This window comes from Eurytemora carolleeae, unplaced genomic scaffold (assembly GCF_000591075.1).
Source record: "Eurytemora carolleeae unplaced genomic scaffold, Eaff_2.0 scaffold1144, whole genome shotgun sequence".
Classification (NCBI taxonomy): Eukaryota; Metazoa; Arthropoda; class Copepoda; order Calanoida; family Temoridae; genus Eurytemora; species Eurytemora carolleeae.
Genome location: NW_019397069.1, coordinates 34,335 through 48,769, shown reverse-complemented (window position 1 = coordinate 48,769; position 14,435 = coordinate 34,335). Strand labels below are relative to the sequence as shown.

The 14,435-nt window shown below is 33.1% G+C and overlaps 1 protein-coding gene across 1 annotated transcript in view; it reads right to left on the bottom strand.

Moving 5' to 3' along the window:
- LOC111711574 (cadherin-related tumor suppressor) overlaps positions 1 to 14,435 on the bottom strand; it is a 42,520-nt gene that overhangs the window by 9,796 nt on the left and 18,289 nt on the right. Inside the window, exons 18-30 of the mRNA XM_023485959.1 lie at positions 13,512 to 13,589; positions 11,177 to 11,294; positions 9,607 to 9,700; positions 8,599 to 8,681; positions 8,281 to 8,376; positions 7,235 to 8,015; positions 5,209 to 5,301; positions 4,769 to 4,772; positions 4,521 to 4,638; positions 2,454 to 2,637; positions 2,032 to 2,159; positions 1,369 to 1,488; positions 617 to 960 (exon numbers count right to left, since the gene is read on the bottom strand). Coding sequence (XP_023341727.1) covers positions 617 to 960; positions 1,369 to 1,488; positions 2,032 to 2,159; positions 2,454 to 2,637; positions 4,521 to 4,638; positions 4,769 to 4,772; positions 5,209 to 5,301; positions 7,235 to 8,015; positions 8,281 to 8,376; positions 8,599 to 8,681; positions 9,607 to 9,700; positions 11,177 to 11,294; positions 13,512 to 13,589 — 2,241 coding nt within the window. The remainder of the gene's footprint in view (positions 1 to 616; positions 961 to 1,368; positions 1,489 to 2,031; positions 2,160 to 2,453; positions 2,638 to 4,520; positions 4,639 to 4,768; positions 4,773 to 5,208; positions 5,302 to 7,234; positions 8,016 to 8,280; positions 8,377 to 8,598; positions 8,682 to 9,606; positions 9,701 to 11,176; positions 11,295 to 13,511; positions 13,590 to 14,435) is intronic.

Here is a 14,435-nt window from a genome sequence, read left to right as displayed (position 1 = left end):
AAGAGAAAGGAAAAATATGAAAGAAAAAAACCAGAGTTTAATATGCTGGAGATAATCTAGAAAAAAATCAGAGTGTAATATGCTGGAGATAATCAAGAAAAAAATCAGAGTGTAATATGCTGGAGATAATCTAGAAAAAAATCAGAGTATAATATGCTGGAGATAATCTAGAAAAAAATCAGAGTGTAATATGCTGGAGATAATCTAGAAAAAAATCAGAGTTTAATATGCTGGAGATAATCAAGAAAAAAATCAGAGTATAATATGCTGGAGATAATCTAGAAAAAAACCAGAGTGTAATATGCTGGAGATAATCTAGAAAAAAATCTGAGTGTAATATGCTGTAGATAATCTAGAAAAAAGGATTAGATGATTAAAATCAAATATGCGGGGGCTTGCAAACAACTTCGAAAATTCAGAAAGGAGGCTTAAGGAATCCTATGAAGTCAATCAAAGATGAAAGAAGACAGGCTTAAAATGTATTTTAAAGGACACAAACAAGCTCATTATATTTCAGGACACAAAAAGACAAGGACAAGAAAATAGAAGTTAAGGTATTAAAACCCGCATAAATGAAGGAGAGATAGAATACTTGAATATCTATATTGAACCATCCCTGTGAGCTGAGTGAGTTAGCTTCTACTTGAGGTAGTTCCACCTCCTCCTGGTTCTCTGGTATCCTAATCTCGGATACAGGACTAGAGAACACAGGGAACAGGCTTCTCTCAGCAGTCTGGAGTTTCAGGACGGATTTAGCAGAGAGCTGTGGGGAACCTTTATCCCTTATCTCCAGGTCTAATGTGTAGGTTTGCTCCAAGTCTAGAGGGTTTAAAGCAGTGATGAGACCAGTATCTGGATCTAGGAGGAACTTGGAAGAATCTGGACCTGTTATCTGGTAGGTGAGCTGACCATTTACTCCTTCGTCAGGGTCAAATCCGTCCAATTTATAAACCATATCTCCTGAAAATATTAATATAATTAGTATTGGAAATAGTTAAAAAAGAATTTAAAATATGAAATCTTGTTTATATTGATTATTGTAGGCATTTGTCTTTAAAAAGAACACCATATTCTAGGTCCTAAAAGGACTGTTTTTTACTTGCAAACGAGTTTTACGAGTGGCATGCCCTATTCACAGCAGTACAACAGCAGAAGAAATACGCAAGTCACTTAAATAGAGAAACCACAAATAAAAATAACCATTTGTAAGAGAGAAAAGCATCTGTTTCTCATTCATTTTTGGTCAAACAAATATTTTATGACTACCGTTGTGAATCAGACATGTCACTCTAAGAATTGAAGTTTTAAAACTCGATATTCAGCTTAACAAAATATTATGAAAATGAAATGATTAAGAATTAATCCAACCTCGTTGAAGATCTGCAGGAATTAAAACAGTTCCTCCGTTCCGTAGTTCCGGAGGATTATCATTGAGATCGAGAATACGGATACTTAGCTCAGCACTAGAGGACAACCTCACGTCCTCACCTAAACAGAGAGGTCAAATTTATGCAACATAACTGGTACAACTTTTTGACCTCGTAGCTTCTAGTTTTTTATTTTACGCACAAATAGAAAAATCCGATTACAATTTTCATTGTTTTCAATTGTAAGTTATAATCAGTATATTTTTCCTAAACACAAATAAGAATCACAATACACATTTTTATTGCAATGCATATTTGTATCAATATGTTTTATATGTGTTGTGTGTGTGTATACTTAAAGTACCCTAAAGATTGAAAAATATGCCACATACATCACATATTTAGTTTAATACTATGCATAAAAACATTACAAACATAACTAGAACTTGTTCAGCTGTTTGTTTGTTTGTTTATCTGGTGAACCCATTATCTAAACTTTTAAAGAAGAACTCGGTAAACCTAATATACTGAATGTTCTCAGATTTGTTAAAAAGTTTTATTTACAGTGGGTTGATTTTTACAGGGTAAACCTAGTTTCCAGAAGCCGGGTTTCCAGGCTACATAATATTCTTGTAGTATGGATGAAAAATAATTTAGTTCCAACCTGAGTCTTCAGCCACCACCACCAGCTCGTAGAGATCTCTGAGCTCGCGATCAAATCTCCAGTTCGGATATAGGTTACCGGATTCATCTACTCGGAACGAACTAGCATCCTCTCCCTCAAGTCTATACCTGGAAATATTTATCAATTTATCTATTTATCTGTTTATCTATTTATCTATTTATCTATTTATCTATTTACATATTTATCTATTTATCTATTTACATATTTATCTATTTATCTATTTATCTATTTATCTATTTATCTATTTATCTATTTATCTATTTATCTATTTATCTTTTTAACTATTTATCTATTTATCTATTTATCTATTGATCTATTGATCTATTTATCTATTGATCTATTTATCTATTTATCTATTTATCTATTTATTTCTTTATCGTTATATCTGTCTATCTGTCTACCTGATGAGACTATTTGTCCCTAAGTCCCTGTCTACCGCCCCAAGGTGTAGTATGGGGGCTATGTTATCCTCCCTGTTCTCCTCGACCTCCAAGGAGTATCTACTCTGAGGGAAGGATGGAGCATTATCGTTTACATCCTCCACAAGGACGCTTAGAGTTCCTGTACTAGACAATCGGGGATATCCTGCAGAATAATAATATTAAAGGAATTGTTCCTGTACTAGACAATCAGGGATATCCTGCAGAATAATAATATTATAGGAACTGTTCCTGTACTAGACAATCGGGGATATCCTGCAGAATAATATTAAAGGAACTATTCCTGTACTGGACAATCGGGGATATCCTGCAGAATAATAATATTATAGGAACTGTTCCTGTACTAGACAATCGGAGATATCCTGCAGAATAATAATATTAAAGGAACTGTTCCTGTACTGGACAGTCGGGGATATACTGCAGAATAATAATATTAAAGGAACTGTTCCTGTACTGGACAATCGGGGATATACTGCAGAATAATAGTATTAAAGGAAATGTTTACTAGATAGTTGTGGATATCCTGCAGAATAATAATATTATAGGAAATGTTTACTAGATAGTTGTGGATATCCTGCAAAATAATAATATTAAAGGAAATGTGTACTAGATAGTTGTGGATATCCTGCAGAATAATAATATTAAAGGATCTGTTCCTGTACTAGACAGTCGGGGATATCCTGCAGAATAATATTAAAGGAACTGTTCCTGTACTGGACAGTCGGTGATATCCTGCAGAATAGTACTATTAAAGGAATTGTTCCTGTACTAGACAATCGGGGATATCCTGCAGAATAATAATATTAAAGGAACTGTTCCTGTACTAGATAGTCGTGGATATCCTGCAGAATAATAATATTAAAAGAACTGTTTCTGTACTAGACAATCGGGGATATACTGCAGAATAATAATATTAAATGGGGGGTATAGAGTAAATAAGGAGGAAGAGGGTTGACAAATATTGCATTTATGCAAAACTTGTATAGGACTTACAGGGTCTAAATACGAGAGTGAACTATAGAAAATGGAAAGGGGGGATTCAGGGGCAAAAATAAATACTATTTTGATAAAAAAAATCTATAAATATATTTTTTACACAATAAAACAAATTAAGACGAAGTCATAACAAGAAAACTATTTAAAAAATTTAAACAAAAAATATAGAAATTATTTATTTGGAGAAACATTTCTGTGAATAAATATGATAAATGAATTTTATGGATCCATTTCCCAAATTAATAAAGAAGTTGTATAATAAAAGATAGAACGAAGAAATGCAGAAAACCCTGATAGCTATTTCAAAAAATTCTATCCCTCCATCTATACATTAGGTTTGACAATACATATCATCAGTTCTGAAAATTTCGCAATTTTTTGACATTTTGTCAGCTGTCTCCTTGTAAATGTCCCAGGTGTCCTGTTCCACANTCATGCATATATCCAGGACCCCCCCCTTCATCTGTTACATGCACCAAAATATGCAAACAAATCTTACAGTAATTTCACCAAATTTAAAGTCACAAATTGCAATATGATTTTTTGCAAAATTATAGATTGCATACATTCTAAATTGGAGGAAAATAGATTAAATTTGACTTGTTAAAGGGACAAGGAGAAGGAATTTCAAATGACCCATTATTTAAAGGGCATTAACGGTTCAAAATGGTGTTAAACCTTTTTGGAGAAAATATAATTGACAATTATCAATTTTCAGATAGAAAAGCAAGAATATCTTTAGCATTTTTACACAGTCGGAGGTTTAAGAAGTTTCGTTTTCACTTATTGAATTGAGCAAACTTTTCATTGATCTGAGGTTACTTAACAGTTAAAATTACGTATAAGGGAAGTATATAAGTTATCAAATGTTGTTCTTTGATTTTGATGCATCTGACCAAGCAGAACTATAAGAAGAGTCATGAATAGATACAATTTAGGGTTGTATTTGTAGACAAATAGAATTAAGAATTTTTGAAAAATATCTTCGAAGATTTTTAGTTTCAGGGTTTAAACTGTAGAATGGTCTATTACCTGTGTCAACAGCGACAACTTGTAAAGTATACACAGGATCCAGCTCACGGTCTAGTACAGAGTGCAGGAATATATCTCCTGTACTGCTGTTGATTGAAAACCGGTTTTCATATGTTTCCTAAAATTGAATAGTTGTTTGATGATTACTTTTCACTTGACCAGATTATGATAAATATTATCAAGATTACCTTTAATGAATACTAGACCAGATTATGATGAATATTATCAAGATTATCTTTAATGAATACTTGGCTTGNACAGACAAGACAGACAAGACAGACAAGACAGACAAGACAGACAAGACAGACAAGACAGACAAGACAGACAAGACAGACAAGACAGACAAGACAGACAAGACAGACAAGACAGACAAGACAGACAAGACAGACAAGACAGACAAGACAGACAAGACAGACAAGACAGACAAGACAGACAAGACAGACAAGACAGACAAGACAGACAAGACAGACAAGACAGACAAGACAGACAAGACAGACAAGACAGACAAGACAGACAAGACAGACAAGACAGACAAGACAGACAAGACAGACAAGACAGACAAGACAGACAAGACAGACAAGACAGACAAGACAGACAAGACAGACAAGACAGACAAGACAGACAAGACAGACAAGACAGACAAGGCAGACAAGACAGACAATACAGACAAGACAGATAGAATGGTTACCTGGGTAGGTCAGCTTGGTTCTCGATGACCTTGGCTAAGTAAGGTGAATGCCTGAAGGTTGGAGGACTATCATTAACATCCTCAATGTAGATACTAAATATTAAATCGATTAAAATCAATTAGTTCAGAATAAATCAAAATCAAATCAAATCTCAGATATCAATGAAGATCAAGCAATAAAACTTAGGTGACTTTTAAGAATACAAAGGCACCTTTCTCAAAAAAAAACATTTTATTTATTGAACATATAAAATAAGAACTGATCAATGTATAAACCTCATAGAATAGATGCACTAAGATGAAACCTCAGAATTCAGACTCTGTTTAAAATATCCAATGCATTGTTTAATGGCGTGATTTTGTAAAGTTAAAATAAAGATTAAACAATGAAATTAACAAGATAATTAAACATTTGAGAACTGTAATTAAGATAAAAGATAACGATTACGAATTCATCAATTAAACGAAAGACTAAACATTTAATTATCACACCACATTTATGTATCTACTTTCTTAAACCTATAAAGGCTGGGGGGTCTGAATCTATGTTTAGCCTGGGGGGGGGGGGCAGTTTGGCGCCCCCCTTAGAAAAATGCCTTATGAATAGGTATAGGGTTGAAATGCATGTTCATAGCCCAATTTTTCAGGCGAGCTCAAAGAAAATAATTAGACCGATAAATTTAATAATTTGGGTGCTAGGGAGGGTTGAAAAAAATGCTTAAAATGGGTCAAAAAAATGAAAATAATATTTTTTTGTTTTAAACAAATATCAAAATGTGACACATGTTTCTGCATACATTTTTCAAGGGCTTTTCTAAACTATAGTTTTTAGATCTGTAGTTTTAGTCACAAAAAAGTTATAGGCTATTTTAGATTTTTTTTCACAGACCAGACTTTTCTCCACCCTGTACTCTACCCTATAAATCAAAAAAAATATTTTTTTAACAAAAAATCCTTTAAAATACTATTCATTAAAAGTCACAAAATTTCATGGTGATAGTGACAAAAATAAGAGGGCTAGGACAAACAACTACGGGGGGGGGCACCAAACGCCCCCCCCCCAACCTGTCTAGGGTTAAAAGATGTTTCAACAGATTGTTTTAAATATCAAGTACGCAAAAATATAGACAATTGAGTGCATCAAACTATTGAAATAAAAGACGACTTTTACATTTAAATTATGAGTTTAAATCGTTCAATGATCATCCAACACAATTATTATTTACCCATTTCACTTTATAAATTGGGTTGAAACTGTTGAAACTTTATACATTGGGTTGAAACTGTGTGCATAAATGGGTTGAAACTGTTGAAACTGTTGAAACTGTGTGCATTATGTAGAATATCAATCAGGAATATAACGAAGAGTAAAAAAATATTTGAATTTTCATTTTGATCTATTCCGATCTAAGGATGTTAACACTTAACACTTATTGTTGCATGATTATATATTTCCATTATACGGTAAACACTAAATCCGAATCAGATAATCTGAACCTGGAATTATATTGGCCATGAATGCCAACTCTAGAAATTCAGGGGAAACGGACCGTACAATTAAACTGTACTGTAGAAATTCAGGGGAAACGGACCGAACAATTAAACTGTACTGTAGAAATTCAGGGGAAACGGACCGAACAACTAAACTGTACTGTAGAAATTCAGGGAAAACGGACCGAACAACTAAACTGTACTGTAGAAATTTTAAGTAATTGTTTTTGATCTTTTCCCTAAAAATGTCTTCGTATGGCAATAGGCATATCGAGTATAAAAGATTAAATAGAGATGCAGATTAAAACTTTTAAGAACAAATAATGCCACAAAATATTCTCTCTTGAGAACATCCTAAATTATGAAAACCAAAAAATTAAAATAAAAAACTGTAGGTTTTTTTGCATGGTAAATAAGTATGAGTTTTGACAGTTAAATAATTAAGATTTTAGGCCCATTATTCTTTACCAAACCCAACGAATTCTTTATAAATAGAAGATGTTAAAGTTTTCTAGCTTTAGATCTCTGTGCTCACCTGACAGACGCAGTATCATATTTGACCGGGTTTCCAGCATCCTCCGCCTGTATTGTCAGCTGATATGCATTCTTCCGCTCAAAATCCAACTTCCGGTTCACGCGCAGGACTCCTGAGTGTTCTCCGATCGCGAAATCTCGACTCTTATCCCCTGAGACGATTGTGTATCGTATTGCACCATTGAGTGCTTCATCATCATCGAATGCAGTGGTTTGGAGAATATTTTGTCCTATAGTTGCATTTTCTAGTACAGTTGTACTGTACAGCTTTGGGTTAAACATTGGCGTATTGTCGTTGGTATCAACAACATGGATCTTAACCTCCATACTTGTAGAGAGGCGTGGCTTACCCATATCCATAGCGGTGATAGTCACGTAGAACAACTCCTTCTTCTCCCTATCCAACACAGCCTTGGTTCTCAGTATTCCGTCCAGCCGACCGATATCGAAATTATCGGAATCCGAACTCGTTACAAAGTATTCTATGTCTGCGTTCGGTCCTGAATCTCTGTCTATAGTTGTAACGGACATAACGATAGTGTTCGGCGGTTGGTTCTCTGTAACAAAACCGTCCGGCGGTGAGGTGAACATCGGGACGGAATCGTTAATGTCCTCAAGATCAAGCTTGACCGTAGCTGTGGCAGAGTTGCGACCTATGCCCGCCTTACCACCATCCACCGCCTTCACGATAAAGGAAAAGGAGGATTTTTCTTCTCTGTCGAGGGCTCGTTTAGTAACAAGGGTTCCGTTGTCAAGCATTGAAAAGTATTCCTCCGATTCACCTAAAATATAGTATTTATGCCTTGAAAATTTGAAAACAAAATGAAAAAAAAGAATATTGATGTTAAAGGGACTGTACACACTTTTCAGCCACAAGGATATCTCCGTCATCCGTTAACAGACAAAGGTGTTAAGGGTAACGTTGTAAACCCGACACTCAACTATACAAATTAAAAGGATCCCTGGAAATTGCGTCTCAGTCCCTTTTGTACTGCTATCAATATGATAATATTGATTTTTATAATACTATGGTAATTTGTCCCCTACCTATAATTGTGTACTGTATCCTCCCGTTATCTCCACTATCAGCATCAGTAGCCAGTACATCGAGTACACTCCCACCAATAGGTACATTCTCATCAACTGTACAAAGAGTTTATAGTTGTACATTGTTCAGTTTAGTTTATTTTTTAGTTTAGTTTAGTTTAGTTTAGTTCAGTTTATTTTAGTTTAGTTTAGTTTAGTTTAGTTTAGTTTAGTTTATTTTAGTTTAGTTTAGTTTAGTTTAGTTTAGTTTAGTTTAGTTTAGTTTAGTTTAGTTTAGTTTAGTTTAATTTAGTCTAGTTTTGTCTTCTTTAAACTGACCTGTAGCAGAATAGCTTGGACTAGAGAACTCTGGACTGTTGTCGTTTATATCTTTCACATTTATGTAGACCGTCACAGTAGAACTATACAAACATACATTCAAGCACATTTATGTAAATAGTCACAGTAGAACTAGACAAACATACATTCAAACAACATTTATGTAGACAGACATAGTAGAACTAGACAAACATACATTCAAACAACATTTACATAGACAGACACAGTAGAGCTAGACAAACATACATCAAAACAACATTTATCTAGACAGACACAATAGAACTAGACAAACATACACCAAAAAAACATTTATGTAGACAGACACAATAGAACTAGACCAACATACATTCAAACAACATTTATGTAGACAGTCACAGTAGAACTAGACAAACATACATTCAAACAACATTTATGTAGACAGTCACAGTAGAACTAGACAAACATACATTCAAACAACATTTATGTAGACAGACACAGTAGAACTAGACAAACATACGTTCAAACAACATTTATGTAGACAGACCCATTAGAACTAGACAAACATACATTCAAACAACATTTATGTAGATAGACACAGTAGAACTAGACAAACATACATTCAAACAACATTTTCATTAAATGCAAATGGCAAAAAGGACAAAAAGTAGAATGAATGAACTTATGAATTGAGAAGGAGAAAGGGTGCTTTAACGGATTAAAGGGTTAATGAATGATGAAGAATAAATAAAGAATGAAGAATAAGGAAGGATGAATGAATGTAGGATGAATGATGAAGGATGAATAAAGGATGAAAGATAAATGAATGAAGAATAAAGGAAGGATGAATGAAGGAAGGATGAATGATGAAGGATGAATAAAGGATGAAAGATAAATGAATGAAGAATAAAGGAAAGTAAAGGATGAAAGATAAATGAATGAAGAATAAAGGAAAGATGAATGATGAAGAATGAATAAAGAATGAAAGATAAATGAATGAAGAATAAAGGATGAATGCATGAATATATGTTCCTAAGTTGTGGTGTTCCATTATCAGCTCCAGATACAACAAATATATATTGCTCGTTCCTCTCATAATCCAGTTCAGAGGTTAGTGTAAATATTCCTAAACAAAATAAAAACTTTTTAATGTTTTACAATAAAGTGTATTTTTTTTAAAAGTTTTGTTAAGTTTCAAAAAGTATTTTTTATATAAAATTGAACAATGAAACTGAGTTTTTGCCTCAAAATCTAAGTTTCTAACCTCTAAATCTTTGCAAACTGAGGGTGTAAATCCTCTAAACTTAAAATTTATGATAGAACATAATTCAAAGGTCTAGGACATTGGGTTGCAAAGATATTGGGATTAGAAAATTTGAGTTTCTGGCAAAAACTCAGTTCTTTTCAGCCATATTCTTGCCTTGCTCTGCTGAGCCTTGCCACGATCTTAATCTTTGTTTTTAATAAAACTAGTTTTCGAGCTGTCCTAATACGTCAAAACTCACAGAAATATAGATTCAAACCCTACATATCGCCATCAAACAATTCTTGAATTACAAACTTATGAAACGTTTCGTGAATAAGATCATTCCAGGGTTTGTCACTTTACAGATTATCTTTTCCGCAGTTTGAATTTCAGGAGTGTGTATTTCAGGAGTGTGTGTTTCAGGAGTGTGTATTTCAGGAGTGTGTATTTCAGGAGTGTGTATTTCAGGAGTGTGTATTTCAGGAGTGTGTATTTCAGGAGCTGGTATCTCAGGAGTTTGTGTTTTAGGAGTTTAGTATTAGGCTTACTCCTCTACTCCTTGGCTTAACCTATATATTGGAAAAAACCAACGTTTTATTAAGTCCATTTATTTTAAAGTTTCTAGCTGAGCTCTGGTCTGAAAATGTGTGTTCTGAGATGGAATTTAAAGAATTTGAGCCGCGGTTTTAATCCGCCAAAAACCCGGTTTAAATTAAGCGCCGGCTTAAATCTTGAAACATTTGATACAATTTTAAGTGGAACCATCCATATTTAAACCGCGACTTAAATTTAAACCGCCGCTCAAATTCTTTAAATTCGGCCACTGGGTTCATTTATAAGTTTGTCTCAGCTTTATCGAATTCAAGAGCTTTAATTGAAACTCTGATCCTTATCTCAGCATTTAGTTGCACCATGCATGCGATGATACTTATTTTTAGTTAAAATATTTCCAACCACAATGTTAGGGAAAATCTGTAAAATCAGATTAAATGCCAAGTGTATTGTAATCGCCTTGCAATGGGTTAATCAAGAGAAATTCCAATTTAAATTAAAGAGATGTAGTAAAAGGTTAGAGGGCTTATAACACCTTGCTAAATTGAATANCTGAAGCAGGATCTAGTGTAAACTCACTAATAAGTTACTAACCTGAAGCAGGATCTAGTGTAAACTCACTAATAAGTTACTAACCTGAAGCAGGATCTAGTGTAAACTCACTAATAAGTTACTAACCTGAAGCAGGATCTAGTGTAAACTCACTAATAAGTTACTAACCTGAAGCAGGATCTAGTGTAAACTCACTAATAAGTTACTAACCTGAAGCAGGATCTAGTGTAAACTCACTAATAAGTTACTAACCTGAAGCAGGATCTAGGGAGAAAACTTCGTTCCCCCATTCAGTGATGATTGCGTAGTTGATTAACGAGTTTTGATCTAAATCTGGGTCTTTAGCGGCGACTTTTCCAACCAGTGTTCCCTGTACAGTGTTCAATTATATTATTGGATAATTGAAATAATAATGACAACAGAGACGATCATTAAAGTATTGATTATTGAAAACTAGAGATCGAAATCAAACTGATTATATAAAAGAATGCAGATCAAAGTTCATGGACCCCCCCCCCTCACTTCATCATTTTCACTCAACCTTTCAGATTAAAGCCAATTTATTTTCAATAAATAAGAATTGAGATAAATCTCAAAATATAAAACGTTAAAAAATGTAACACGTGTTCTGTGTTTTACAGAAAGACAAACCAAAAGTAGAGTAAAGCAACAGAGTCCGAAATTAAAGAATTTGACCCGCGGCTTAAGTTTAAGACGCGGCTCAAATATAGTTGGTCCACTTAAAATTGTTAAATGTTTTGAGATTTAAGCCGGCGCTGAATTGAAACCGGTTTTTGGTGGATTTGAGACGCGCCTCAAATTTATTAAATTCGGGCTCAAAATAAAAAAATTATTAACCTCAAACCTAAATTGACCAACCAGAAGAATTGAGAATTTGTAACTAGAACCAAAGGTTAAAGAATTATCTAAGTTGAAAAGTAAAATTAAAATCATTGAAAGGGTTGCTCCTCTAAGGTCAAGGAAGTTCTGCACTTTGGAATTTTTATCTTTAGTTTTTAAACTTAAAGAAGGTTAAACAAACGTTTAAGAAGAGATGCAGTCATGCAAAATTTGTTTCAATGTGTGCAACAATTTAAACTTGTAATCTATATATAAATTTGGCTTGTCTGTTTGGGCGTCTGTTTGTTTGTATCCAATAAACGTCAAAACGGCTGAACCGATCGGGCCCAATTTTTTGTGGGACATCTAGGGACCCCAGGGAAGGTTTATGAATGATCAAAATTTCAAATATTTGTCTCCATCAAAATTCGATCTCCATCAAATTTTTTAAAATTTTGAAAATCCACGAAATTTTTTGTGAAAATCCGCGAATTATTTTTGTTTTGTTTTACGATGTATACAAAGAGAACATGTTCACAATTAATTTAGAAGATGGGCGCGAAGCGCCCTCTAAGGCTAGAAAGAAGGGCGCGAAGCGCCTTGAATTTCTAGTAAATATTAAATAAACTAGCTTGGGAACCCAGCTTTGCCTGTAGATCTGTAAAATTAATAAAACACAGCTAAGAACATCTCCGGTTTCATGATCAAAATATTATGCGAATCGGACATACAAACAAACAGACACCCAAAACATAGATTACAACTTTAAAGGGAGTGTTCGCGAAAAATGAAAGGGGGTGTAGGCTTAATGCGATAAAAAAGCGCTTTTGATCGCTACTAATCTTACTTCTATCTGTTGCGTCTATAAGGAGAAAATTGTTAAAGACGTCTCATACCGAATAACTTAGCGGCTATACAAATAGAGAAAATTGCAACATACTACTTTGACCGAAAAAAAATCAAATTAATTTCAAACAAATCATTTAGATATTACAACCTATAGTCATCGATTATCTTTCGCCACATTTGTATATAGTTAATATATTATAATATTTTATTTTTTTTATAAAACGTTTTCAACGGATTTCCAAAATTGTGAGTGTTGTGCGGCATTCTTAGATAGTTGCGCAAGCGACAAGAGAAATAAACAAATTAATTGAAAAATATTATAAAATATAAACTATATACAAATGTGGCGAAAGATAATCGATTACTATAGGTTGTAATATCTGAATGATTTGTTAGAAATTAAATTGATTTTTTACGGTCTAAGTCGCAGTTGCAATTTTCTGAATTTGTATGGCCGCTAAGCTATTCGGTATGAGACGTCTTTAACAATTCTCTCCTTACAGGCGCAACAGATAGAAATAATATTAGTAGCGATCAAAACCACTTTTTTATCGCACTAAGCCTATACCCCCTTTCATTTTTCGCGAACACTCCCTTTAAATGTATACAGATAATATATTTAATATGTTAATTTTTATAGTTTCTTTTAATACGATCCCCCCTTAACCGTTTCATATGATATTATTTATAGTTAGATGCATATAATTATACTTCAATCTTTTAAATACGTAGATATGAGAAATTATATTTTTCATGATTTTCTAATTTTTTACCTCTAAATAACATAAAATTATCAACGAATAGTTATTATATAAATTCAGGAAATTAAACTTTTATTTTTTCCAAAATCACAACAACAGAGGCGATAGAAGCAAGACAAAGGAATACATGGATTTACCTTTGGTGAAGTTTCATATAATTCGAATGAGAAAATGTTGCTGGTAAACTCCGGTATATTATCATTCTCATCCTCAACCTGATAAACAATATATCTATATTATCATTCTCATCCTCAACCTGATAAACAATATATCTATATTATCATTCTCATCCTCAACCAGATAAAAAATATATCTATATTATCATGCTCATCCTCAACCTGATAAACAATAAATCTATATTATTATTCTCATCCTCAACCTGATAAAAAATATATCTATAGTATCATTCTCATCCTCAACCTGATAAACAATATATCTATATTATATAAAAAATATATCTATATTATCATGCTCATCCTCAACCTGATAAACAATAAATCTATATTATTATTCTCATCCTCAACCTGATAAAAAATATATTTATATTATCATTCTCATCCTCAACGTGATAAACAATATATCTATATTATCATTCTCATCCTCAACCTGATAAACAATATATCTATAATAAAACTAGTTTCGTAACTCAGCTTTGCCTGGAGTTTTCTTTATAAGAGTAACCCCTGTCAATTTTAAATTTTTAAATTAAGCTTCTGTTCAAATCTTGTTTTACATAAAATCATAACTTAATTCAATAAAAAAAAATGTTAAAAAGAAACAAAACTTATTTTATTCATTCATTTTAAGAATGTAAGACACAGACAGTGAGAATTAGCAAAGAGACGAATTTTTTAAAATGACGACATTTTGATTTTCTAGTTCAATATTTAATGGTTCAACCTAGGTGATATATACTCGTAATTATGCAAAAAACAGTGAAGTAAACGAATGCAGAAGTTACTTTGATGAAGTTGAGCCAGCCCTATGGATCCTCAGATTATATGCAGGATGAGACTTCAGAGACGACTGTACAGAATTTATTAACTTATTTTTATATTAGC